General features: G+C 53.2%; 2 protein-coding genes across 2 annotated transcripts in view; both read left to right on the plus strand.

The window, feature by feature from the left end:
• Positions 1-7,649, plus strand: part of Aacs (acetoacetyl-CoA synthetase) — a 40,077-nt gene extending 32,428 nt beyond the window's left edge. Inside the window, exons 11-18 of the mRNA XM_021162856.2 lie at positions 1,667-1,731; positions 1,873-1,995; positions 2,861-2,974; positions 3,350-3,475; positions 4,158-4,227; positions 4,411-4,469; positions 5,156-5,358; positions 6,456-7,649. Of these exons, the coding sequence (XP_021018515.1) occupies positions 1,667-1,731; positions 1,873-1,995; positions 2,861-2,974; positions 3,350-3,475; positions 4,158-4,227; positions 4,411-4,469; positions 5,156-5,358; positions 6,456-6,593 (898 nt within the window). The 3' untranslated portion in view covers positions 6,594-7,649. The remainder of the gene's footprint in view (positions 1-1,666; positions 1,732-1,872; positions 1,996-2,860; positions 2,975-3,349; positions 3,476-4,157; positions 4,228-4,410; positions 4,470-5,155; positions 5,359-6,455) is intronic.
• A 15,195-nt stretch (positions 7,650-22,844) lies between these two features.
• Positions 22,845-26,633, plus strand: part of Tmem132b (transmembrane protein 132B) — a 250,718-nt gene continuing 246,929 nt past the window's right edge. Inside the window, exon 1 of the mRNA XM_029476908.1 lies at positions 22,845-23,009. Coding sequence (XP_029332768.1) covers positions 22,949-23,009 — 61 coding nt within the window. The 5' untranslated portion in view covers positions 22,845-22,948. The remainder of the gene's footprint in view (positions 23,010-26,633) is intronic.

Here is a 26,633-nt window from a genome sequence, read left to right on the forward strand (position 1 = left end):
TACCTGGGTCCTGCTCAGCTGACAGAACAGCAAGCTGTCATTTTTGTCTCAGGGGAGACTCAGCATCAGACAGAGCTAACTAACGTCCCCCTTCTGTCTCTGAGTGCTCTGTCTTTCCGCTTGAGCCCTGGAGGGCGTTAGACGCAGAGGGGACGGAGGACAGGACAGGCCCTCAGCACTGATGCTTGTGGAGTGGGCAGGACACAGCATCGGACGACTTCTGGCTGCTGCAGATTATGATAATGTTGTTGGTAGACACCCTAGACACCCTGTGCTGCCAGCCCTTGGTAGATGAACCCTTCGCCAGTGATGGCGGCTCAGACTTTCCAGTGCAGGAGTACTGCTCTGTCATGCTCAGTCACCAGCTGGAGCCACCATGGTAGAAATAGAAGGAGCTGCTAGTGGCTTTTTTTTGTTTTTTTTGAGACAGGAATTACAGTGCTGGGATTAAAGGCATGTACCTGCACAGCTTTTATTTATTTTTTAAACATTTTAACAGTTATTTTGTATGTGGGTATGTGTAGTGTGCTGTAGTGTACAAGTGGAGGTCAGAGGGCAACTTTTTGGAGTTGGTTTCCTCCTTCTACCATGTGGGTCGTGGGGATTTGAACTCAAGTCGTCATGCTTGGTGGCAATCACCTTTACCCACTGAGCTGGCCCACCGCTGGTGTTTTAAAATCTTGGGCCATTAACGTTTTCCATAAAACTGCCTGGCCAGGATGACGCTATTAAAATCCTAACCTGTGGCTCACAGTGTTAATGAGGAGTCAGTCCGTTACCTAGTGGGACTGTAGTTTACCCAAGCTTCATCATACCCCTTGGCACCTGCTGGCCAGGCTTCAGCAAAAGGAACTGGTTTTGGTGTGGGGTGGGTGTAGTGGGGTGTGGGGGAAGCTGCCAGGAGGGCCATGGAGAGGGAAGTGACCGCCTCTGGGGCTCTGCGCTCCAATGTAGTGTGTGATGCATGTGTATGGGATTCTGTGTATGTGTTCATGTACACGTGTGAAAGTGTACACGTGCATGAGTGTATGAACGCATGTTTGAGTGTGAACTGCAGCTATGTGCATGCACTGGTGTGAAGTGTGCTCGTAGACATATTAAAAAAAGAAAGAAAGAAAGAAAAGAAGAAGCCCATTTGTCTTAGAGCCAGAATCAGGAGGCTGGCAGCATCTTTAGGATCTCAAGGTTTTCATATGTGTACATAAACCTGGAATGATCCTTTAGACTGTGGTATCAGGTCCTAATTGGCAGCACAGCACATCACCAGCTCTGACTCCCAGGCTCAGACTAGACTCCCTAAGGGGGCTTTCCTTATGGAGTGAGCCTGTAGAGAAAAGATTCTGGTTAAAGAGGGGGCCAGAGTTCTGTGGTCTCTCCTTTGGGACATAAGGTTGTCGCTCATCTGCGAGGGCCGTGTGGCAGTTAAGATAGCCCTCACTGGGAGTGGCCTTTGTTCCCCTGGAGAGGGTCGGTCACTTTTCACTGTCATCAGGGTGTCTGTTCCTGGAGGATCCCTGCTGGACCTGGGTGCCAGGCAGGCAATAGGGCAGAGCTGTCTGGCAACGGAAATGGGAAGTTGGAGCTGGGAGGCTGTGGCTGGAGTCTGTGAAGGATGATAGGCAGCTTTGGGGACTTGAGGATGCTTTCTCTCTCACCGGTATCATAGGATCACCATCCTGGGAACGGGAGCCAAGTGGCTGTCAGTGCTGGAGGAGAAGGACATGAAGCCAAGTGAGTGGCCCCTCAGGCCCTGTCCCCAGAGCCACCCATCCCTTCAGGAACTGGCATTCCTCCCTTCTGGCTGAGTCCTCTACGTGAGTTTGGCTGGAAGCAGTTGGGCCTGGTTTCATCTCTGGTCGTGTTTGCCCCCAGTGGAAACTCACAACCTCCACACGCTGCACACGATCCTGTCCACCGGCTCGCCGCTGAAAGCCCAGAGTTATGAGTATGTGTACAGATGCATCAAGAGCTCCGTGCTCCTGGGCTCCATCTCAGGTAAGGCCAAAGACAGAGGCTGCCGGAGGAATGGGCAAGTAGGAAGGGAAGTGTGCGTGTGTCTCAGTCAGGGTTTTTATTCCTGCTCAGACATCATGACCAAGAAGCAAGTTGGGGAGGAAAGGGTTTATTCAGCTTACACTTCCACACTGATGTTCATCACCAAAGGAAGTCAGGACTGGAACTCAAGCAGGACAGGAACTTGGAGGCAGGAGCTGATGCAGAGGCCATGGAGGGATGTTACTTCCTGGCTTGCTTCCCCTGGCTTGCTCAGCTTGCTTTCTTATAGAACCTAAGACTTGCTTTCTTATAGAAACTAATCCCAGCCCCGGGATGGCACCACCCACAAGGAGCCCTCCCGCCCTTGATCACTAGTTGAGAAAATGCCTTACAGCTGGGTCTCATGGAGGCATTTCCTCAAAGGAGGCTCCTTTCTCTGGGGTAACGCCAACTTGTGTCCGATTGACACACAAAACCAACCAGTACAGTGTATGTGTGTTCATCTATGTGTGATATAGTGAGTATGTCTGTGTGAGGTGTGTGGTGTGCAGGGGAAGAGGGAGGGGGAGGTGTGTGGCATGTGTAGGCCATCAGTTAAGGCTCCTAGTTATCTATCTAAAGTCTGGTCAGCTGAGAGCATTTTCTCCGAGTCCTTAGGCAGGGAGCCTCAGTCAGCAAGAATGTCACCAGACACGGGGCTAGAGAGCTGGGTCCAATCTAGCTGGGTCCAGTCTTGGTCCCTGCTGCCTCTCTCTCCAAGGAAGCCCTTGCTGTCTGTCATGCGTGTGTCTTCAGCAGGGGTGGAGCCTGTCCAGGCAGCTCTGCGTCTTGCTGAGGGTGGCCTGTCCTCTGCTGTTGCTTGCAGGAGGCACTGACATCATCTCCTGTTTCATGGGCCAGAACTCCTCTATTCCTGTGTACAAGGGTGAGATCCAAGCCCGGAACCTTGGCATGGCGGTGGAAGCCTGGGACGAGGAAGGTGAATGGCTCCCTGACCCTTCTGGGATGTGAGGAGGGAGAAACACATGGGCAGACGTGCCCCTGGCTTGTCATGGTTCTCCAGCCCCCTAAGCAGGGAGTGACCACTCTCCCATGGGGAGCAATGTCCTTTCCCAGGGGTGGGTTTTGTACTCATAGGCTCCCTGACCCCAGTCTCAGAGAAACAGGTGTTCAGATGGATGCCATGATTGCTGAGTGGGTAGCAGGTTGTATCCAGATTTGCAGTTGTGCAACATGCAGGGTGGATCGCCCTCGCCTGCACATAGCAGAGTTATGTCTCAAGTGGCAGTGTAAGGGGGTGTGTGCCAGGGCGTGCTCATGAGTGCGCCAGGCTCAGTCTTCTCCCGTATGCCAGGGAAGGCCGTCTGGGGAGCGAGCGGTGAGCTGGTGTGCACTAAGCCCATTCCCTGCCAGCCCACGCACTTCTGGAACGACGAGAACGGCAGCAAGTACCGGAAGGCTTACTTCTCCAAATTCCCAGGTAGGCGGGAGCAGGCTGGCACCACGCCCTGCCTGGCTGGGGCTGGGCGTCTCTGCCCAAGCCCGTACTCCTCCAGCTTCCTGTGGGTCTCAGCATCTTAAGATGCTTGGTTCAGACGATCCTAGCCCATCCCTGCACTCAAGGTCTCCAGCCACATGAGCCCCCGGGTGCAGGACTGGGGGCTGCCTACCTGCTCTCTGGTCAGGGCTTGTCTACTTGTTCAGTGATGGTGGCAGTTGGGGGAGGGGGTCTGGAGACAGGGGAGGGTGACTGATGCTCATGCAGCAGGTTGACTCAGGCCAGCTGCACCTTATACCCTGACATGGTAGTTCACCTGGTCAGGTGCCCCTGTAGAGGACCTGCCTCTGTATGGCCTTGATTTCTCCCGCCCTGGTGATGGATGGACAGACGCTGTTTGTACGTTTGGTCCCCATAGGGGTTGGTGGTTTTGTGTAAATTACGTGTGTAATCACAGGCGTTTGTCGCCACACCTGACTCATGCAGTCCACTGTCTCATCCCTCTCTGGCCTCAGTGCTCAGCCGCACTCTGCCTGTTCCTAGACTTTTGAAATCTGTAGCCAGGGTCCCCGTCCCCTCCCATCTGCTCCTGCCTCATGTGTTTGTCTAGGTGTATCCCAGCCCACCCGCTTAGCATGACCAGTTTGTTCTGCCTTTCTCAAAGGTGTCTGGGCACACGGTGACTACTGCAGGATCAACCCCAAAACAGGAGGCATTATCATGCTGGGCCGGAGGTAAGGTGACCTCCTGCCTCTCCCTCTGGAGGCTCAGGGACATGTCCTGTGAAGTGAGAGAGGAGAGGGCAGCAGGTTGGGTGCTGCGGGGGTGGGTGAGGTGGATAAGGTGGGTGGGGGGAGCCTGCCAAGAGGGATAAGGCATGGCCACCTCCTTTAGCCACGCGCTTCTTGTCTCTGCAGTGATGGCACCCTCAACCCCAATGGCGTCCGCTTTGGCAGCTCAGAGATCTACAACATCGGTTCGTGCTGCTCTCTTAGGTCCAGGGTGGTCCCACAGGACCAGGACCCTGATTCCTAAAGAACTGGGTTGGGGTGGACATCCATGTAGCGGGTGAGGGCTGGTCTCCATGTATGCACCCTCTCTTTCATATCTGGTCACACTGTGGCACCTCCTATGACCTCAGAAGGGTTAAAGACACTTGGCTTTGGCCGTCCTTCAGGTGTCCTCTTCGAAGCAAGATTAGAACATTGGCTAATCTTATCTCTGCCTTCTGGGATATAGAGGCACAGAGAGGGTGTGTGAAGGCTGAAGGGCACACAGCACAATTCAGGACACCAGATGCATACCTGTGAGGGACTCTCAAAGCTTCTGGCCTAGGGACTTCGTCCTGGCCCAGGTCCCAAAGCCACCTTTCTTGAGAGGTGGCCTCCTTTGTCATGCTGAGGTATGGGCCCCAGGTAGTGTTAGGTCAGTGTTGCCAAGCGAGACCTGAGCTCAGTTCCTCCTGTGTCTGGCCCCTGTCTCCCTGTCAGTGGCATCTTAGTACACACCTATGTCGTATGCTCTCACCTGGGCATCCCCTAGTCTGGTTGCAGCTGCAGTATTACCCAGGTGGCCTGGTGTCCTTCCCTTTTGACAGGTGATATTATCACGGTGGCCTGTGGAGAGCTTCATGTAAAGCTATTTTCCTTTCTGCTTCCACAGTGGAAGCCTTCGATGAGGTGGAGGACAGCCTGTGTGTACCCCAGTACAACAGAGATGGCGAGGAGCGGGTGGTCCTGTTTCTGAAGATGGTGTCCGGGCACACTTTCCAGCCTGACCTCGTGAAGCGCATCCGAGACGCCATCCGCCTTGGCCTGTCTGCCCGCCATGTGCCCAGCCTCATCCTGGAGACCCAAGGCATTCCAGTACGTTGTGTCTCACCTGGGCCTGTGAGAGAGCCCGGGTGGCTGCAGCTTGCTCTTGCTTCTATATGGGTACCACGTTGCCTAGCAACCCCTCTCCCCCTTTCTCATAACAGACAGCATTCCCAGCATCGTCTGTGGGATGGCATACTGGGGCTGATGGCCTGGGTATGGCCTGCAGACAGCTGTGGGGATGTGAACTCTGAAGGGAGCTGCAGAGGTGTGTGTTGGGACTTTGTGGGATCTGGGGAAGGGGCCTCTGAAGGTTCCCCGTTCTGGTCCAGTCACATCATGTATGTGCACAGTTATTCATCCTCGCTATGAGACTGTCATTCCATGCTCGAGGGCTGTTGCTTGGTAGATGACGGGAGGGGAACATGGCTTCTGGCTTAGGGGCTCCCTAAGCAGACCTGGAGTTGGAGATGGATTTGGCCGAGCTGAGCTGGCGGAGAAGTCCCAGAGCGTGCTGACACTGATGCTAGGCCACTGATCTTGAGTACCAGGGCCAACCTGGGTGGCCTGTGCTCTGCCTGGGAAAGAGTTTTGACTGTTTAGCCACCTGGGGGTGGGAAGGCAGAGAGCCTGAGGTACACACTATGTGTGTGTGCGTGACTGTGCACGTGTGTGGGTGAACGCGTGAGTGAGTAGCCTGGCCCTCCTGACACCTCTCTGGTCAGACACAGATCTGTTTTGACAACTGTCTCGAATCTGCAGAAAGCAGATGGCTAGGACCGATCTGTCAGAGGGAGTGGCACCTGAGGCAAGGGCCATGTGGCCCCTGGTGTGCCCCCTCCAGAGCACCTGAACACGTGCCTGGTGAGGTGCACAGCATTGGAGACACCCCTGTGCTCATGTGGTTTTGACCAAGGCATAGGGTTGTGTGGCATGGTTCCGTGGACAGTGTCAACACTGCCTTGGCTGTCTTCACCAGTGGGTTCCCTCAGGTGTCTGCAGGTGCCATGGCATGTGTTCGAAGCCATCGCATAGCTGGGTTTATGGATCTTTTTGGAAGTGAATATGGGGGAGAAGCCAGAGTCAGGGCTGCTCTGCCGTCTCTGGTTTAAACACTCCTTTCTGTGTTCTCTGTGTCTGCCCCACAGTACACACTCAATGGCAAGAAAGTGGAGGTAGCCGTGAAGCAGGTGATGGCCGGGAGGACTGTGGAGCACCGGGGGGCCTTCTCCAACCCCGAGACCCTCGACCTGTACCGGGACATCCCTGAGCTGCAAGACTTCTGAGCCAGCAGCTTGCACTCCATCCAGCTGTGCATGTGATGGAACTTAGGGACACTTTAGAGACAACAGCTGCTCCAGGTGGCCCTGGCACTGCACACTCCATGGGCTCAGAAACAGCTTTCCTCTTTCGGAGTCATTGGTGGGGGCCAGGTCTCCCAAGCTCCAGGATGTGCCTGGCCTTCGGACCCTCAGCATACACTGAGACTTGTCTTGGCCCTGCTGCTATAGGTCAGCACACAGCCTTGCAGGGGCAGGGCTGGTGACATTTGGTGACAGCACACTGGAGGAGCGATGTGGCCTTCAGCCTCATGAGCCCGCTGTTGTATCTCGCTCTATGAAGGTGAAGTCTTACCTATACTCTCTGTCCTTAACTGGCCTGGCTTCCTCAGCGTTACTGTCTTCTCAAGAGCTGACTAAAGCCAGGGCACCTGGCCCAGCATGCCTGTCACCTCACAGCTGGCTGTTGGGACACCTGGGCTGATGACTCCTGTACTGTCTTCCAAGGCCAGAACACCATTCTAGGGAATTGTGAGTGAATCGTCCAGACAGCTAAGAGCTCTCTGCTGTGGCAAGTCCCCTCTGCTATCGGGTGTCCCCGACTGTTTCTGGGTCTTACAAGCACAGTGTTTGAATGGGTCAAACGGTTTAATGTTAATTGAGGGCCTGGGGGCACTTGAATCCCTGGGTGTCTACCCGAGGTTACCACTTAGCCGCGTGCTGGACAGTGTGATCCTGGAGTCCTCCAGGGATGGAGCTGTCCCACCTCAGAGGGAAATGGCCCCGTGCTCCCTCCTAATAGTTCCTGGGCTCTTTCTATTGTGACTGTCCTCTACATTTGTAAATGAAGTCTCAGGCTTTGGCTGCCAGGACTTAATGGTGCTTCTCCTCTAGCACACGGAATATGTCATAAATCCTGGTGATTGCTTTTGTATTTTTTTTTTAAAACTGAGCACAACATAAAACCTTTTAAAGATATCCTGGATCTTAAGTCTATAAAGGAAAAGTGCTATGAAGAATTTTATGGAATAAATCTGTGCCATGCACACCTGTACAAATGCAGTAGGCGTGTGTTTCTCTGAGATGATGGGACTCCACATTTGGCTGGCCGGACCAGTGTCAGCTCACTGCTGAGCTGTGAGGTGGTGTGACCCAGCACAAGTTGTATAATGGTGTTTCCTGAGCTCTTGGTGTTTAACATTGTCTTGGTTTGTGTCAAGCCTGTGTTGCTCGGGGCCTCCCCATACCCTGGGCCTCCCTGCTTCCTGGAGCTGGATCACAGGGCGGCTTTATCACGGGAGTCTCCTTGGATTTTGCCACCTAGCCACAGACCCCCAGTTCAGCCCTCCATAGCCTTCCTACCACAGAGAGTGGGTGGCAGTCCCGATCTCTAGGATACAGGAGCATCCAGTCCCCGCTTTGTGCTGTGTGCTCCATTGTTCCTGGTGTGGTTGTCTGATCGGCTGCCTGGTGGTATCATCTGGCTTGTTCCCACCAAGCCTTCCTGTCCCTGTCCCCGTTCCTGCAGGAAGGGTGAGTGACGGAAGCCTGGCTTCAGGTACTTCTGTCAGCAGGGTGATGGTTTTCCTGGGACATGTCAGGTCAAGCTGCCTGAGCCCCACTGGCTGTGCTGCAGGGGCGCTTGGGGGCCTGAGCACTGAGGGGACCTTTTGCAGTTTCCTGTGGATTGGTCGACATGGGGACTTGAAGCCACCAGCAGCTCCTAGTTCAGGGGTCAGAGCCCGAGGTGGCCCCACCAGTGTGCACAGGGGCTGGCTCCTAAAGGTTCTGCAAGAGTCCCTTCTTGCCTCTTCCTGTTATTAGGGGTGTCTGGGTGTCTCCTACCTCAGCCAGGACCTCTCTGTTATCTCTAAAGCCTTGGTGGGCTCTCATCCCGTTTATAGTATCTTGGACCCTGGCCATTCCTGTGGCCACCGGTTTTCTTCCCTTTGCTGAGTGCTAGTAAGCATCAGGTTCCCCAATCCCTCTTGCCACACATGTCCCCAAAGGTTCCCAGAGGAGGAAGGGACATCATGGAGGTGGGTAATCTGAGTCAGGCTTCTTGTGTGATTTCTAGGGGGCTACACAATTGAGGGGCTTGCTCTTTTCCAGTCTCCTGTTACATTCATTTAATTTGATGGAACATGGGGCCTCATGTGCTAGGCTGGTGCTATATAGCACTGAGTTATATACCAGCCCGTTTAAAAAGAGACTTATGGGGCTGGAGAGGTGGCTCAGTGGTTAAGAGCACTGACTGTTTTTCCAGAGGTCCTGAGTTCAATTCCCAGCAACCACATAGTGGCTCACAACCATCTCTAATGGGATCTGATACCCTGTTCTGGTGTGTCTGAAGACAGTGACAGTGCAATCATATAAAGTAAAATAAAAAAAGAGACTTTATTTTATGTGTATGAATGTTTTACCTCGTGTATGTATGTGAATCACACACATGCAGTGCTCACGGAGGCCAGAAGAGGGCATCAGATCCCTTGGTACCGGAGTTCAGGATAGTGTGGAGCCCTCTTGTGAGCCCTGGGGAGATCAGCCAATGCCCTTAACTGCTGAGCCAAATAACTCAGCTGTGCCAGTCTCACCTCTGTGAGAACGCAGGTTCTTACAAATTCTGTATCCCATAATTCATTGTTTTCTTACTCTGACTTAGCAGGGACTCAGGGTGTGACAGTTCTGTGAGGTCTGCTTCCCTACGTGGTTGACCTAGCAAATTAAACATGGGGTTCAGCCCCTCTGCTTGTCTCATTTCATGGCAGTAGTCTGGGGACTGGCCGGTGTGCCGGTGTGCCACAGGCTGGGGAGTTATACGTTGGCATTTCTGGCTAGGCAGCCACTTCCCTCTCGTCCCACCTACCTGTCCCCTTCCATCCTGGTATCGCAGCTCCCCACATGGAAGACAGAGGCTGGTGATGGATGACCTCTGTTCATGGTGGCTTGGTCAGGCACTCCGTCAAAGTGACAGTGTCATTTTCAATGTTCTGTCTTCAGACCCCAGGTTTATTTTTAGCCAGCCTTCTCTGAGGTGGAGCCATACAGCAGTTCCCAGGCCTTGCCTCTCATCCTACAGACTGAGGAGGGCCAACCAGTTCAGTCAGAAATCCCAGACCCTGTTCAGACGATGTCCTATCATGTCCCCTGCTTTAATCTGAAGAAACTCTCATGATTCTTAGACACAGACGCTCTGAAGGAGTTGGGTCATGGTTAGCTGTGTGTGTTTGAGATGGGGTCTCTTGTAGCTCAGGCTAGCCTCTAAGGCTAGGCACCTCTGAGGGTGTCTGAATTCCTAATCCTCTTGCTTAGTACTTAGTTTTATGTGTCGACAGAATTTGGGGCCCGTGGGTCTAGTAGGCAAGTACTTAATAAACTGAGGACCAGGCAGGGTAGCTCTCTGACTCTCTTGGCCTTCCAGGGATTCCAAGATAACTGCTGTGGCCCTAGTCACAGAAGCTGTATTCAGAGCCAGAAGAGGTAAGACATGGTCAGACATTTGTACTCTTTGGGGAAGGGGCCGGGTCCCTAAGTAGTCTCTGGTCCAGAAATAGATTTGCAAGGGATTCTGGGAAAATCATCCTTTAGCTCTCCTACCTTGGATGAATGAGGAGGAGGGAGCCGGGAAGGTGTTCAAGGCTGAACTTAACTGCATAAATGACAAGGCAGACATCAAGGCTGCTTTGGCCTGGCCAAGGATGCCTCGAGAGGCTTCTGACTCCTCTGTGACAGGCACAGGGCTGGCTGAGCCACTTCCGGCCCTGCCTGGGTGGCTGCCACCTTCACTCTGGAGGTGGGAGACATTAAAAATCGGAAGCTTGTCTTTATGCAAATGCACGCCGCCCCACTTTGTCTTAAGATTTTAATTTTTCTATGAATTATTCCATTCCTTGCCCCCCCTCTTTCCCTGTGGAAGAAATCAAGACACCCAGTAGCTGATCAGAGGAATTTTCCAACCTTTCTGTTTTATTGCATATCTTTCCAGGCCTGGACCTCCTCTAGTACCAGGAAATAGTCGTCAGGACGGTTCCAGTGATGTGTGGTTCGCACATCAAGCTTACAAGCCATTTGTCCATGAGTGAGACCACATGGGAGAGAGGATGCAGGAGGAGAGCAGAGCATCAGTGGCAGAGGAACAGCTGGGTGGTCAGTTTGGGGAACCCTGAAGGATGTGAAGGTGCCAGCCGTGTGTGATCTGTAGGGAGGATACTCTAGGCAGAGAGGGACAGTTGGTGCAAAGGCTGTAGGGACCTCTTCCGGGACCAAGGCTGGGGATCTAGGGACCATTTCTCAGTGACCATCCATTGGGCTGCATCTTGACCAGGTGCATCCTCCCCTCCACCCTCCAAGCCATCAGTAGGCGCTGTCCTGTGAAGTATCTGGAACTATTCTTTTTGGTTTGGTTTTGGAGCTAGTGTCTCAGTACCTCAAACTCAGCTATCCCAGGCCTCAGCATCCCAAGTGCTGGAATTCTAGATGTGAGTTAGGGCACCCATTGCAAGCCCAGGGGTTTCTGATCTGGGCCACATGAGGCTGTGCTCCATTCTGTCAGCCCTGAGGGTGAGGGGCCAGGAGTCTGTGGGTTCCAACCATTTCGCCAGGCATCCCTCTCTTCCCCTCCAACCCTGTTAGTTACAGTGGCTCTCTGACTCTGGGAGCAATTCTCTTCTGCCGAGTGTCCGCAGAGCCTCTGTCTTGGCTGTGCAATTCATGGGGCCTCTCTAATGCTGGCACAATCCTACCCCAGGGTCTTTGCACATTCTGGCTCTGCATCCTGCAGCCTGTGAGATTCCTTCCCTCACTCTCTGTTAAGACTTACTCTTATGTCCCCCTTTTCAGTCCGTCCCTCCCATGCTTAAGCTCCTCCCTTCCACTCAAACCCCGCCCCGCCCCCGCCCCTCCCGTTTACAAATCTGCATCTCATTTTCTTCTGACCTTTCTCCTGACCGCTTACTCATCCATGTGACCACCTGCTCCTGCCCAGGGCCGTCAGCCTAAGAAATTCCCTGTGATCCTGCACGGGTTCCTGGGGCAGAACAAGGAGATTGAGTGTTTAGGGAATACTACCTTGCGCTGAGCCTCGTGGCTTCTTAGCAACCTCAGCAGTTGTTACATAACTGGCTGTCTGTACAACTGTCTGCGACGGTTCCTCAAGTGGTTATATTGGGTGTTTACAGCCTCTCTTTTCCCTCCTGTGAGTTCTCTTGAGAGCTCAGGGGACCAGGCTTGACTTCTGCAGAGAGAAGGGTCTCCTGCTGTGGTCCAAGAGTCCCTGGGGACACTGGCCTTGGCCGCAGCCCTGCAGCTTGGGCACAGGCTGGTGGGGGAGGGGAGGTTTGTCCTGCCAATCACAAGGGGGTCTGGGAAGCAAGGGCCAGAGTGGTAGTAGAGAGCAAAGGGCACTGTCTGGGCCAAGCTGTGTTACCTCAATCCACTGGCTTGACCCCTCTGATCCTCATCCCTGTCTGTAGAGTTGGAATAGATCAAACACTCCTTTGAGGAAGTCACTGAGTGGAGGCACTCCTGGTACAAGGCCAGAACTTGTTGCAGGAGAGAAGGATCCTGTATTTCTTGAGTCCTGGCTTCTAGCTGAGCCTCCAACAACAAACCCTCTTCTTGCCCAGTCCGCCCTCAGTGGGTTTCTTTTATACCTGTTTGTAGAAACATTTCAATTAGTGTTATGTCCTGGGAATAGAGAGGGATGTAGGAGCAGCCCACATGTCACTGGCCTTGGTGACAAAAATGGATGTTTTCTTAAAATATCTCTTCTTTGTTCTATACTAATTGAGGCCATTTATCTGTTTGTTTATTTATTTGCCTTTTCTTTTCTTTTTTTTTTTTTTTTTTTTTTTTTTTCGAGACAGGGTTTCCCTGTGTAGCCCTGCCTGTCCTGGAACTCACTTTGTTGACCAGGCTGGCCTCGAACTCAGAAATCCGCCTGCCTCTGTCTCCCGAGTGCTGGGATTAAAGGCGTGCGCCACCACGCCCGGCTTATTTGCCTTTTCAAAACAGGTTTTCTCTGTGAAGCCCTGGCTGTCCTGGAACGCCTTCTGTAGACTTAAACTCACAGAGATCCACCTGCCTATGTCTCCCAAGTGCTGAGATTAAAGGCATGTGCCACTACTACCTAGCCTGGTCACTATTTAATTCCAACTGGCCACTGACAATAAAGATCCAGGGAGGTTAGTAGGATGGCCCAGCAGGTGAAGGTCCTTGCCAACAAGGCTGAGCACCTCGGTTCGGTCCCAGGACCTACATGTAGAAGTTGACTTCAACAAGTTGTCCTCTGATCTCCATTCTTGTGCAGTGGCAAATGTGTGCACAAGGAATGTGACCTAAAACATTGAAAAAGAATAAAGGTACTCTTGGCTGGAAACAGCTGTGGTGGAGGCTTGCAACAGATGCTGTCTGTGGCCAACACTGCAGCTCCTCTCTCCAAGAGCGAGGGTCCTTCCCACTGTCACGGCGCTTGGCGATTGACACACTTGGGTCAATGGGACATTAGTGGCCAGAATGCAGGAAGACTGTGGGAATGTCTGTTGTGACCAGACTTGCCCCACTGAGGTTCGTTGTGCTATGTTGGATGGTAGGAGATGCTGGGATCCAGAAGTCCTGGCAGCTGACCCCAGCCCAGGGCAGCTGACCCTTTACCAGATGGCCAGTGTAAGAGCACTTGAAGCCACCGAGCCTGGGTGTTTGTTATGCAGCTTTTCTGGTTGTTGCTGACATGATCAGACACCATCACAGTGCTATAGAGAGATCTTGCTCTACCAGGAGGTCCCTTGTCCCCGAGCCTCCCCCCCATCCCCATTGTCTCTCTTTGTCCCTACACCTGTAGAGTCAAGACCATGCTTGGAACACTGTCCAGTGAGAATGAGTTAGCCTTTATGGGTGCAGGCCAGGACAGGAAATTGGTCATGGGTTGGGCAGCTCATTGTTCCTCTCTCTGAGGGAAACTCCAGGTGACTTCTTGCCCCGTGGCCAGGCATCAGAACACTGGAGTCACTCACTGTGTCCTCAAGCAGCTGGGTGACACTGCACTGCCTAACAGATGTCATACACCTCCCACACACTGCAAGAATTAACCATGGACTCTCCCCCTATAGTGGCCACCATTGTCTGGGTGACTTCCCCACTGATAAGGGAACCCTGGTATCTTAGTTAGGGTTTATATTGCTGTGGAGAGACACCATGACCACAGCAGCTCTTATAAGGGAAAACATTTAATTGGGTCTGGCTTATAGTTTCAGAGGTTCAGTCCATTATCATCTTGGCAGGAAACATGGCAGCATGCAGGCAGGCATAGTGCTGGAGAGTAGCCGAGAGTTCTACCTCTGGAGTGACAGGCAGCAGGAACTGACTGTGAGCCACTGACCCTGGGCTGGAGCTTCTGAGACCACTCCCTAGAGATGCACTTCCTCCAACAAGGCCACACCTCCTAATAGTGCCACTCCCTGTGGCCAAGCCTTCAAACACATGATGAGTCTTTAGGGGCTATTTCTATTCAAACCGCCACACTTGGCTTCCTTGGGAGTCTCCACCGCCTGTCAGTCCCCAAATCCCTCAGGGCTCCATGGGCGAAGCTCTTTATGGGCATGAAGAACAGTTGGGACATAGGTGGAGTCAGAGAGGTGAGAGGGTGGGGTAGAAATGATGTAAATAAAGCATTCATATATGCAATTATATATATGGTGTGTGTGTCCAAGATGGCCATGGTAGTCACACCTCTCTCACCCCAGTACATGAGAGGCTGAAGCAGGAGGATCAGGAGTTTCAGGCTAGCCTACCTTAGAAAACGCAACCCAAAGAAACCAAACCAAACCAAACCAAACCAAACCAGCAAGATCAAAGTTTCCCTGAGGTAGAGGAAGACTGCTGGACAATAAGGGAGAGCCTGGGGTGGTCAGGGGCAGAGAGAGAGAGACAGAATCTGGGGTGGTCAGGGACAGAGAGATAAAGACATAGATAGATAGATAGATAGATAGATAGATAGATAGATAGATAGATAGATAGATAATCTGTGGTGGCCAGGGGCTGAGAGAGGGCCTGGGGTGGCCAGGGACTGATGGAGACCCTGAGGGTATTCAGGTCCCTGTTCAAATGCTACCTGTACCATTTGGTTGATGTGTGATAAATCAAGTCCTAGCTCCCTCCTCTGCTAGATGAAGTAAAACACTCCATCTTACAGGGGCTGTCATGTTGGAACACAGTGTGAATAGCGAGACAGTCAGCATTTTTAGCTGATGGGATATTTGGTGACCCTCTATCAGATGTGAGCTCACACACCCATGCTTTCTCCTTGAAGCCCAGGATGTGCACTGGCACACTGGAAGAACTTATTAGAATATTCTAGAACGGCACTCTTGAGTGCCTGACACTTTGGCCTGTGACTGCTGTCACCTGTGCAACATTCTTGCCTCTCTCAGACTGTTACTCAGGAGAACTTGGGGCAGCTGGGGGGTCTCAGGTGAAGGAGGTGCTGGACTTGGGTATGGTCTGGACAGAGGTAGGTCCTTCCAGGTCCACAGCTGGCCAATTATAGTCTAGCCTCGGGCACAGTGGCCATCCTGTCACCAGCCAGCTGGTGGGCTTCTCTGCTCTACCTCCGTAGGAATTGCAGGTAGGCGAGGAGACATTCCTTCCAGGGTCCTGGAGTGCCCAAGACCTAGGGGCGGGGCTGGAGACCCAGAGGCTCTCAGCTCAGTGAGAGTTGTGGAGACTCACTGTACTAGACTCTGTGCTTTAACCACCAGTGGCCTGGTACTTAGCTATTTCTGCAATTCCTAGCTTCCATCAGCTGATGCAGCAGCACCAGCAGGAGGCATTGTGTCTGCTTATGTCACAGCTCCCGGATGGTCCCCAAGTGCTGGGGCAGTGACAGTGTCCCAGCTCTGTGAGTCCTGACTGCAGGCAGGATCTAACCTGCTTTCTCATGCCTTCTATCTTTGGCCTTGACTCTTCCCACTTTACCTGCTTTCGTGTTTCGTTCCTCCAGCCCTCTTTGTTTCTTCTTTCACCCCTGTTCCTCCTCTCATCTGCCCCAGGTGCTGCGCTGCCAGGAACTCTTCAGCTCCTCTCTTGCCGCTGCGGTTGGTGTGGCCACCACCGTCTCTGCAACTGTGGTAGCAATCGAGGAAGTGAAGGGGCTGGAGCGATAACTCCATCCTTAAAGGCTCACAAGCAAAACTTCAAGGAAGCAGAGAAGGCTGCTTCCGGGTCTGGACCGTGAATTAGCTCTGAGGCTACCAGCTACCTCCATTAATGGGTGGGAAATTTGAATGTGGGCGTGTCCACTCTCTTTTTCTGTGGCTCGCTCAACCACTTCTACTCAGGATAAATCCTGGAGGCGGGCAAGGACAGGCTGGAGAGATGGCTCAGCAGTTAAGAGCACATACTGCTCTTACAGAGGTTCAGTTTGGTTCCTGGCACCCACATCGGATGGATTGATGCTGCGTTTAACTCCAGCTTCAGGGGATCTGGCGCCCCCTTCTGGCCGCTGTGACTACTGCATTCATGTGCGCTTTGAGTATGCTCCAGGCATCCTTGAGGGTCATTTTATCATCACCGTGACCTTACTTCATGCCAGTATTTCCTGCTCTTCAGCTGCTGAGAAGAATCTTCTCGTGGACCTTGAAGATTCTGAGTCATGACACCCAAAGCCACAGATTGTGCAAGCCCTGAGTCCCTCCTTACTTAGGGGTTTGTCATTATGAAAATGTCATTGCTGAGTCCTCTGGTTCAGGGGGAAACTCACAGTTCCCTGTTGGCTACACGCAGGGATGAGAAGAGCCGGTTGCTTATAGCCGGCTTCGCTCAGAAGATCACGTGGGACTACAGAGTGTCCCCCTCCACAGGTGTCTCCCTACTCTGCTCTGGGCTAAGGGATCCCTTACCGGCCACAGGGCTGTGAACTCCTCACACCCTAGAAGTTAATTAGCAAGAATCTTGGTGTGACACTAAATGCTCTCTCATTTCCCCACAGGAAGTGCTCCTGAACAAAGAAGAGAGAATAAGGAGAATTTATGAGAGTTAGAAATGATTTAAGATCCACATAGGCAGATGTGGTCAAGGGAAAGGGCAGGCAGATGGGAGAAACCTGTGGTGTCCTGAGGACCCAGGCCCCATGTGCAGAGAGCAGGATGCAGGGTTTCTCCGAAGCGTCTGGATTCATACACTGAGAGGGGCTGGCGATGCTCAAGGGTGGAGCACATACTAGTGCATTCCACATTATGCGTAGACTTCCAGCACACGGACACACACATACACACATACACAGCCCCCAAAATCCAACCCAAACAGACAAAATCCCAAAGCAAAATAAAACAAACAACAAACAAACAACAAACAAATCAGTAGCAGCAACAGCCACAGCAGCAGTAGCTTTAAGAGTATTCTGACAGTCTGTGGCCTCAGCTCCACGGGACTTTGCTGTCCTCTTCTGGCCTTTACTGGTACTGCACACATGTGATGTGCATACAGGCAGTCACATACTCCTACATGTATATTAATATATATAAAAGGTGATGACATTAGAGGTGGCAATGATCTCCACAAACATGTACATTTCATTGCAAACGTCAATATTTACAGATTTGGGGTGGGTAAGGAGCTAATTCTGTTGGGATATTCCATTTATTGAGCGGATGGGACACAGTGGAGCGTTAAAACTGAATCAAGGGACTGAAGGGGCCAGAGCCTTCACTCTGCCGTTAAAGGCTAAGGTTCACAGGCAAAACTTCAAGGAAGCAGAGAAGACTGGGTCTGGAGCTGTGAATTAGCTCTGAGGCCACTGGCCACTGCCACTAAAGGGTGGGAATTTGAATGTTTTTTTTTTTGTTGTTGTTCGTTTGTTTTGTTTCGAGACAGGGTTTCTTTGTGTAGCTCTGGATGTCCTGGAACTCACTTTGTAGACCAGGCTGGCCTTGAACTCAGAAATCTGCCTGTCTCTGCCTCCCAAGTGCTGGGATTAAAGGCGTGCGCCACCACGCCCGACTTAAATGTGTTTTATAAGGAGACCTGTATTAGACAACCTCTGACTCCTTCTTCCACAGTGTGGATTTAAGGGTGCATCTGACCATGTATAAGAAAAGCAGCTTAGACAGACTTTCCTTTGCCCTCTCTCTCTTTTCTGCCTCCACCCCCCCGTCCTGTCTACCCCCCCCCCCCCCGTGCCCTCTTGTTTTTGCATGTGTAGAGGCTGACTGCTCTCTCTCCCTTTCCACCTTAAAGCCTCAAGACAGGGTCTCTCACACTCCCTGTTTTGGGCCATGTATCCAGCTATCCCAGCCCCACATTTCAAGGGTTCTGGGTGCTCATGGCCACATCTGGCTTTTCACACAAGTGCCGGGGTTCAAACTCAAATGCTTCAGGGTTGCACAACAAATGCTCTTACCAACTGAGCCATCTCCCCAGCTCCTTGCTTGCCTTCTTTCCCCTTCCTCCCTCTGTAACGCTGAGGGTGGAACTTGTTCCACTTCTGAGCCACACTCCAGCCTCAAACCTTTGTCCCCCCCACCCCCAGTGAAACGCAGGGGGCCCCTTGGTTTCTCCTCAGGGAAACTGATGGAACTAAACAAGGACTATCCTAAGGGAAGGGCCACGTGCATCCTTCAAACTGTCACACAAAGAAACATTGTTAGACAGCATGAGAGATGCTTTCAATATAGGATACTTGGAGAAGCAATGTGGTCTCGTGACAATGCTGTCACGTGACACTCTCACTGAGGGGTTGTCTTAGTTAGGGTTTTACTGCTGTGAGCAGACACCATGACAAAGGCAACTCTTAAAAGGACAACATTTAATCGGGGCTGGCTTACAGGTTCAGAGGTTCAGTCCATTATCACCAAGGTAGGAGCATGGCAGCATCCAGGCAGGCATGGTGCAGGCGGTGCTGAGAATTCTATGTCTTCATTTGAAGGCTGCAAACAGAATACTGACTTCCAGGCTGCTAGGATGAGGGTCTTAAAGCCCACACCCACAGTGACACACCTACTCCAACAAGGCCACACCTCCTAATAATGCCACTTCCCTGGCCTGAGCATATACAAACCAGCACAGGGGTGGGTAGAGAGTGTGGGGAGAGGGGTATGGAATGCACACAAAGACACTCCAAGTGTCATCTAGGTTTTGTTTTCTCAGTACCTATGTCTTGAGACTGTGTCAGGAACACGGGATTTGGAGAACTACTTACCCCTCAAAAATCCAGCATAGGAGAAGAAACATTTTGTATGTATGTGTGTGTGTGTTTTCTTCTATTTTTTGACATACATTATTCAAGTTGTTCTGTTGAGAGCTAAATATGTACGACTGACTGTCCGTTCAGGGCTCGCCCAAAACCGGCATCTATCATCCAGGCTGTTTCTGGCTGCAAGTCAAGAATGCCTGAAGGAGCAGCAGATTTTAAGCACCACAGTGTATCCTCTCAGAGAATGGTCTGTGCAGGATCAGCCCGACTGCTGATGACACAGTGGCTAAAACTTTCTGGAAAAGCGTTTTGCTTTCTTCCACTGGTAGCTACTGCTGGTGGGCACTGGCATAAGTGGTTACGGGAGCCCCTCCCATCATCCCCTCAGTCAGCAAGTGGCCAGAAGGACTACATAGTGAGACCATTTCGGTTTTAAAAAAGCGATTGTTGTGCCTGACTATGAAGTGGGAATGGTGATGCTTTATATGTAACGCAGCACACGTGTGGCAGTCAACTCTCTCCTTCCGTTGTGGATTCCGGGGACTGAAGTCAGGTGTGTGGGGTGAGTGTCGTTTCCTGCTGAGATCTCTTGCTTTTTCTCCCATTCAAGTCACAGGCTTATGGGGGACTTCTGGCATCTTGTTAACCTGCTCTCCAACCCTGAGTTTCATTTCCTTCTTTCTTCCGTTCTTTCTCCCTTCCCTCCTTCCTCCCAGGATTTGCACTTGGGGTTCCTTGTGTCAAGCCTGGTGCATGGTCTAGCCCAGCTATTGGGGATGGAGAGCCTCAGGCCCAAGCTTTCCTGATTCCCCGGGCGATGACCTGCGCCACCTAGGGATGCACTACCCGCTTTGGCCACAAGATGGTAATGTTGCTCTTTGTCCGAAGCCCAGAGGCACCTGGGCAGGGTTTTAGAGGCCAGGCTTGGGAGGGTCCCAAGGGGACAGCCACCTGCTACTTCGGAGTGGTCAGAGCTCTACACCTCAAGGTCAGGTTAGATTTCCCTTACCACACTACAGAACCAGGGGGAGAGTCATTTCCAACCTCAGCTTCTTTTTGTATGTATGGAACCTTGGGAGTCCTGCTTGGTACTCCCCAGGCCAGGTGAAACGTGGGGATTTGAAGTTGAGCAGGGATGAGTTTGCTGAGGAAGCTACAGGGTCTCCTGGTTATACCCTCAGCTCCTCAGCTCTTCTGGGCCCTTCAGATCACGGAAGGGTTTCCCTCTGCTTAGAATTTCCATAAATACTATCAGAAACAACGGCTTGGTTAACCCGCAGAAATCCTCGCCCCAGTGAAGGTACAGGCCAAAGGCAGGGATGCTTAGAAAGAGTTAGGGGTTTCTACAAAGTCGCACAGCAACTAATCTGCCTTCTCCCTGTCAGCCATTCCACAAAACAGACCCCTCCTTCCTCGGTGGTATTACATCATCACCAGCAAGGGTCAGCTGGGGAGCGCACTCCAGCCCAGCTCTAGAGGTTCTCTGAGATGTGATGAGGTACCTCTGAACTGAACGGGAGTGTGTGTGAGGTAGGGGAAAGGTAACTGATGCCTTCCATCACACCAGGGGCTTTATGGATCTTGGCTTGTGGCCCGCCTTCCATGTACTATGCCCCTACCAAGGAAGCCATAGAATCCCTCTGGTCACAGATCCTAGCTCTTGATGACCTGGTTCAATACATCCTGGCCTCCCTCTGGCTATGGCTGCAGCCTGCGCTCTCTCTGTCACAGGGTGGGGTGGGGGGGCGCTGCTGTTCAATCCCAGTTCCTCAAGCATGACGGGCCTGCTGTGTTTACTTCTTGAGTCATCACCATCCAGCCCAGGCTTCGTGCACAGTAGGCACACAGCTCAGTGATACTGGCTAGTAAATGAAGGAGAGGTGGAAGAGGTGACTGGAGCAGCACCCAGAAGTACCTGAGGTTGGGTAGCATCCCCTACAGCCATAGTCACGGAGAGGGGACACACAGAGCCTCCGAACCCAAGGAGAAACCCAGAACCCAAGCTGGGTGGTGGCGGCACACACCTTTAATTCCAGCACTTGGGAGGCAGAGACAGGAGGATTTCTGTGTTCGAGGCCTGGTCTACAAAGTGAGTTCCAGGACAGCCAGGGCTATACAGAGAAACCCTGTCTCGAAAAACCAAAAAATAAAAAAGAAAGAAACCCAGAACCCACTGTCCACCTATTGATGCCTTTGCCAGGAGCATGGCAAAGACAGGATTCCTTAAGAAGGAGGGCTGCGGGCAGAGCAGAATTTGTTCTTGGTAACTAACCTGGTCCTGCTGCTCCTTCTTCTCTTCTTCTTCTTCTTCTTCTTCTTCTTCTTCTTCTTCTTCTTCTTCTTCTTCTTCTTCTTCTTCTTCTTCTTCTTCTTTTTTAAATTGTGGAAGAGCCTGGAGATGCCTGGGCTAATGAGTCCTTACTAATGAAGTAGGTCCGCCAGCCCCCTCACCAGCTGGGAAGGCTAGAGTGTGCTGATGCTCGCCCATGGAGGCAAATCAGACAGGGTGATAATGGCTGCAGCGAGCATGAGGGTGTTACCCTTGGCGGATCGGGTCAGGGATTTCCTGTGTGCATTCCTGGGAATACCAGCTAGAGGCTGCCATGACTTTATGTCTTAGGTTGGGAAATTGAGGCTCTTTGGAGGCTTATGAGTTTTGCCTGCCCTGGGTTCTCAGCTAAGGATGCTGGGCTGCAGTCTGCATCACCCTGGTTGACTGATTTGAGGTCTGACCCAACTTTCTTTCTTTCTTTCTTTCTTTCTTTCTTTCTTTCTTTCTTTCTTTCTTTCTTTCTTTCTTTCTTTCTTTCTTTCTTTCTTTCTTTTTTTGAGACAAAGTTTCTCTGTATATAGCCCTGGCTGTCCTGGAACTCACTTTGTAGACCAGGCTGGCCTCGAACTCAGAAATCCCCCTGCCTCTGCCTCCTGAGTGCTGAGATTAAAGGGGTGTGCCACCACTCCAGGCTTCTGACCCATTTTTCTACGCCAAGCCAGGACATCAGAAACTGGTGGCAGGTTGAGCAGAACCCAGACTCTAATTCAGGTGTTTAGACACCACAGCCTCTGTTTGGCTTTGCAGCCTGGTGAAGGGAACTTCCAGGGCCTCTCAGAGAAGCACCTGGGAGCTTCCCTCTTTCAACCTGTCGCCTGGACTAGGCTGTGCATTCAAAGGGACTGTAGTTTCTTGGTCCCTGTAAGCTGGGACTCTCTTCCCACGCCTGGCTGAAGCCTGGCCCACTCCTTAGCACAGAAAGAGCGCTCTGATCTGCCTGAGGCTGGTAGATACTCTTGCGGGCCCTCAGGCCACACCACATCTATCACGTGCCCTAGTCTGCGCTCAGCAATAATCTATCCCTCACAGATGCCTCCTCTGCGGGCCTCTCCGGTAGCTTGCTTGTCATCTCAACCCCGGGGACGCCCAGCGTTGCGCTCCCTCCCAACACTCCCTGGGAACCCGCTCCGCACTCTAAACGCTCTCTCTGTCCCTGCCCGACTACCTATTCGGGTCTCCACAGGCCTTGGCGGCCCTGTGCTCTCCCCTGGGAGTGAGTGACACATCCTGACGCTTAACCGCTGGGTGGCCGCCTGGTGTCTTGGCCCGGGGGAGGGGGGCACTGGGGGGGGAGGAAGGACACCTCCCTGCCTCCTCTTTCTCTATTCTTTAACATCTCTGGGTATGTTCCTCCTTTCTCTTCCTCTCTTCCCTATTCCTCTTCTTCCCCCCTTCCCTTCCTCCTTTCATCTCCTTCCTTCCCTAACTCCATCCTCCTCCCTCTTCTTCTAGCCCCATTCCTCCTCCTCCTTTCCCTCCTCCTTCCTCCTCCCTTCCCCTTCTCCCTCCTCCTCCTTTCCTGTCCTCCTCCCTCCTCCTCCCTCCTGGCTGCTCCCCTCCTCCTCCCTCCTCCCTCCCCTCCTCCCTGCTCGGCTCGCTCACTCTCGCGCTGGCTGGAGGGGCGGCCGGCAGCTGGCGCTGGCCGAGGCGGCGGCGGGATGGGACGCGCGCTGGGGCGCAGGAGCCGCGGCGCCGGCGGGGGCCGCGCAACTCCGGCCAAGTGCAGGGCGGGCGCGCGCTGAGCCCGGGCGCCGTCTGCAGCCGGCGGCCGAGCGCGGAGCTGAGAGGTGCGGGAGGCGGCGGCGCAGGAGCGAGCGGAGCCCGGCGCCGGCTCCCGGGAGGACCATGCGGGCCCCGGGCGCGTCGCTCGGGCTGCTGCTGGCGCTGAGCGCGCTCCGCTGCGCAGGTAACGCGGCCGCGTCCCCTCCCCGACCCCGCGCGCAAAGTTGCTGCCTGGGTCCCAAGTCCCGGGCGGCCGCTGCCTCCTGCTCTTGGCGGGTCTGGGGAGCCCCGGGCGGCCCAAACCCCGCGCGCGTCCCCTTTGCCTCCTCTCCAGTCCCAGCTGCCCTTTGCATCCTTTTGGGGCTCCGGGAGCCACAGGCAGGGCTCCCTGAAATTCCCCTCCTTACGCTGCCTGGCACCCGGGCCCCGGGGTCTGCTGGAGATGTAGTGGCCCAGCGTCCGTGGATTGCTGTCCTGTTGTCTGGACACCTGCGGGGCCTGGAGGTCGTCTGGGCTGGCTATGTCTGGCTTGGCTGCAGTCCTTCCCGCGCCTGGTTGCCCCCCTGTTTCCATCCTCCCAAAGCTACTCGTTCCCCCAAGTGGCTCCCGCTGTCTCCCGAAGTAGCTTCCGCAGGCAGCCAGGTGACCCTGCCGCTCACCCTCTGGAAGCGCGGGTCGTCCCAGCACCCTGACCCATACGTGGTCTAGCAGGACCCAGGAGCGTGGTCCGCGCAGGCACCTAGTGATGTCTAACGTGAAGGTGTTCAGAGCCCTTGCCCCGGGATCGGGGAGTCTGGCTCCAGGCTGGCACCTGCGCAGCTGTCGCCTAAACCCCGCGAATGGGGGAAGTCAGAATAGCCAGGTATATGTTGTTTGCAGCTTGGGCTGGAGTTGGCTAGGTTCAGCCACCTCGGTGTTGCTACGTGTTGGTTGTAGAGGAAGCTTATCCTAAAATGACAGTAACCCCCCTCCCCCACCCCAGGCAAGTAGAGACAATCCCAAAGGCTGGAAAGAAGCGACAGTCACGAGCCCTGTTCATGTGCGTATGAGGGCTGTGTTCTCCAGACGTTTAAAGCCCACGTTTTGGGAGCAGGTAGCTTTAGACTGAGAGCATCGCTTCCCATTCCTTAAAAAGAAAAACCGACCGTACAGATACCCAGAACGCGGAAGGAAAAATGCACCCTCAACTTTGCGGCTCCGACTGCCTGGGTGAGGTCGCACTTAGGAGTAAACCTGGATGCCAACTTGTTTGGAAGGATGACTGTGCATAGGCAAAAGTAAATATTGTCTTCCTTCCAGATGACCTCAAATGACCCCAAATATTTACTAAGACTTTCCCCTTGGAGAGATGGTGGCCAGCCTTGGGCTTTGGTTGCACCACTGGAGGATGGCTCTGGTCCTCAAGTGGAGGGCTCTTCCTTGGCGCCGTTAATGAGCAACCTCGAGCTGCTTGCTCTTGGAACTCCCCTGCGGGCTGGAGAGGGCACTGACGGGGGTCCAGGCCATTTCCTCAGAGCGGAAGCTCTGAGACGCGGTTGCCAAAGTGCACAGTCCCTCGGACTTGCAAATTACAGTGTTGTGGCTATTTTCTCTCTCCACGGGGGTCAGCGTTCGCCTGGTTGTGTTCAAAAAGCCATCCTGGGCAACCTTGAAGGAGGAAGCTGCCTGTTTCTTGCCTTGTGCCAGAATGAGTCCCCTCACCCTGTCCAGCCCCACCCAGCTACAGAAGAGCCTGTGCGTGGATGGCTCTGGGAGGCTTGTGGTAGAAGAGAGGATGTGCCACCCCTGGGAACTCATTCCCGGCCCTCCAAGGAGGTGTCAGCGCAGCTCTCGGCTGCATAGCTTGCCATACTTTGGGTCCTCGGTTGCCCATGCCTTCCACCGGTTCCCACCAGGGACATAAAGAGAAACACAGTTTGCTAAGCCTATATTTAGCTCCAAAACAAGGGTGATGTTTCTGAAAGAGCTGCCTACACTTGGTTGGTTGGTTGGTTGGGAGTTAACCAGCTTCATCTAGAACTGGCTGCATTTTCTAGATCGTTTCTGGACCAACCTTAGATTGAGTGACTGAGACCCTGGAAGTGGGGCTTGGAAGAGTTCAGCTGTACGGAGGCGCTCCTATAGCACACGTTCTGTTGCCTGTGCCCTCTTCCTGCGTGGGCAGCTACCCCGGGAAGGAGAGCGGTGGGCGGACTTCTTGGAGCTTCGTGAGGGCTGAAGCATACGGAATTGCACTTGGTTGGAGTCAGCACCAATCCTCCGGCTTAGCGACTAGGGGGCCCCATCATTCAAACCGTGTTTGTTCATGCTGTGGCTTTGGAAGTTAGTGATGCAGAGACAGACCACTGTCCCCTGGGGGAAATTGACAAGCCTTGCTTTGTTGACCCTTGATGCTTTTGTTTGGAGAGGGTGTCTGTGGAATGAGGTAGATAAGGCTCCTCACCTTCCCCCACCCCGAACCCCTCCCTCGCCCCCAGCCTTGCTAGTGACAAGTTTGCAATTGTAGGGACGGCGCTGTTGCCTTGCAAGTCACAGGGCTTAGTCCTGCTTGGCCCCGTGTAGTGGTCTATTTGTTCCTCATTACACCACGTCTTGGGAAGGGGTGGCCCTGTGGTGTGGGGAAAAAATGCTAATTCTGTCGCAGCCTCCAGTGATTTAATGGCACTGGGGACCTTCCCAGAGTAAATCATCTGGCACCCCTCCTACAGCCAATGGCCAGAACAGGGAGATGTGGGGGTTTCCTCAGGAGCTCCGCTTTAGTGACTGGAGCCAACAAAGAGCGGGCGGTTGCCATGATCCGGAGGACAAAAAGGAGTCCCCTTCTTTACTGGCTTGGAGTCTGGGAGGGTGGTTTCAGGCAGTAAACTTCTCAAGGGTTTCCTTCCCAGAGAGCCCCTGGTTCTGGGTAGCTTGTATTCTTCTGCATCTCAGTTTGAAAGTGGGGGATGGAAAGAGTTCGTTTCCCCACAGACCTAGAAGGAGGAAGAGGGGGAAGGGTAGGGAAAGGGGGAGGAGGAGGAGGAGGGGTTTAGGTACCACCCGCAGCTCTTTGGAGAGAGTGGTCCAGAGCATATGGGTGCCTCTGAGCGCAGTCCTGCTGTAGGTCCGAGGTTGAGGCCAGCCAGAGGGTGTGAATTTCTGTCAAACTGGGACTCCTGTCCACTGGCTAAAGCTGTCTTCTCAACCCATTGTCTTGGACTCTCTCTCTCTCTCTCTCTCTCTCTCTCTCTCTCTCTCTCTCTCTCTCTGTGCATGCGCGGGCGTGATACAGGGTATCACTATGTAGCTCTGGCTGTCCTGGAACCTCTATAGACCAGGCTGGGCTTGAATTCATTCAGTAGACCAGAGATCCGCCTGCCTCTGCCTCCCCAGTGCTGGGATTAAAGCCTGGCTTGCCCTAGACCTTACATATGGGGTTTGGTTGGGTAGAGGATTTTCCGCTTAAGGAGTCTCAGGCTATGACAGCGACAGCCCTTTGACATGGCCCAAGTAGGAACCTGAGGGATAAAGACAGAGTCAGAAGGGTGCTAATGCTGGCGGGAAACATCCGACTCTTGGGGCCACGGTCTATGTGGCAGGCTCTGGGAGCATGCTCCCCTGCAGGTGGGCGGGGCCTCTGCTTAAGTCTATCAGCGAGGCTACTTACTGGGAAGGCTAGGCAAATGCCACTTCCTTCTGTATGCCATGGTACGTGCACCCTCCCAAATGATAGTTTAAAAAAAAAAAAGCAGCCGGGCGTGGTGGCGCACGCCTTTAATCCCAGCACTCGGGAGGCAGAGGCAGGCGGATTTCTGAGTTCGAGGCCAGC

Source organism: Mus caroli, chromosome 5 (assembly GCF_900094665.2).
Source record: "Mus caroli chromosome 5, CAROLI_EIJ_v1.1, whole genome shotgun sequence".
NCBI lineage: Eukaryota > Metazoa > Chordata > Mammalia > Rodentia > Muridae > Mus > Mus caroli.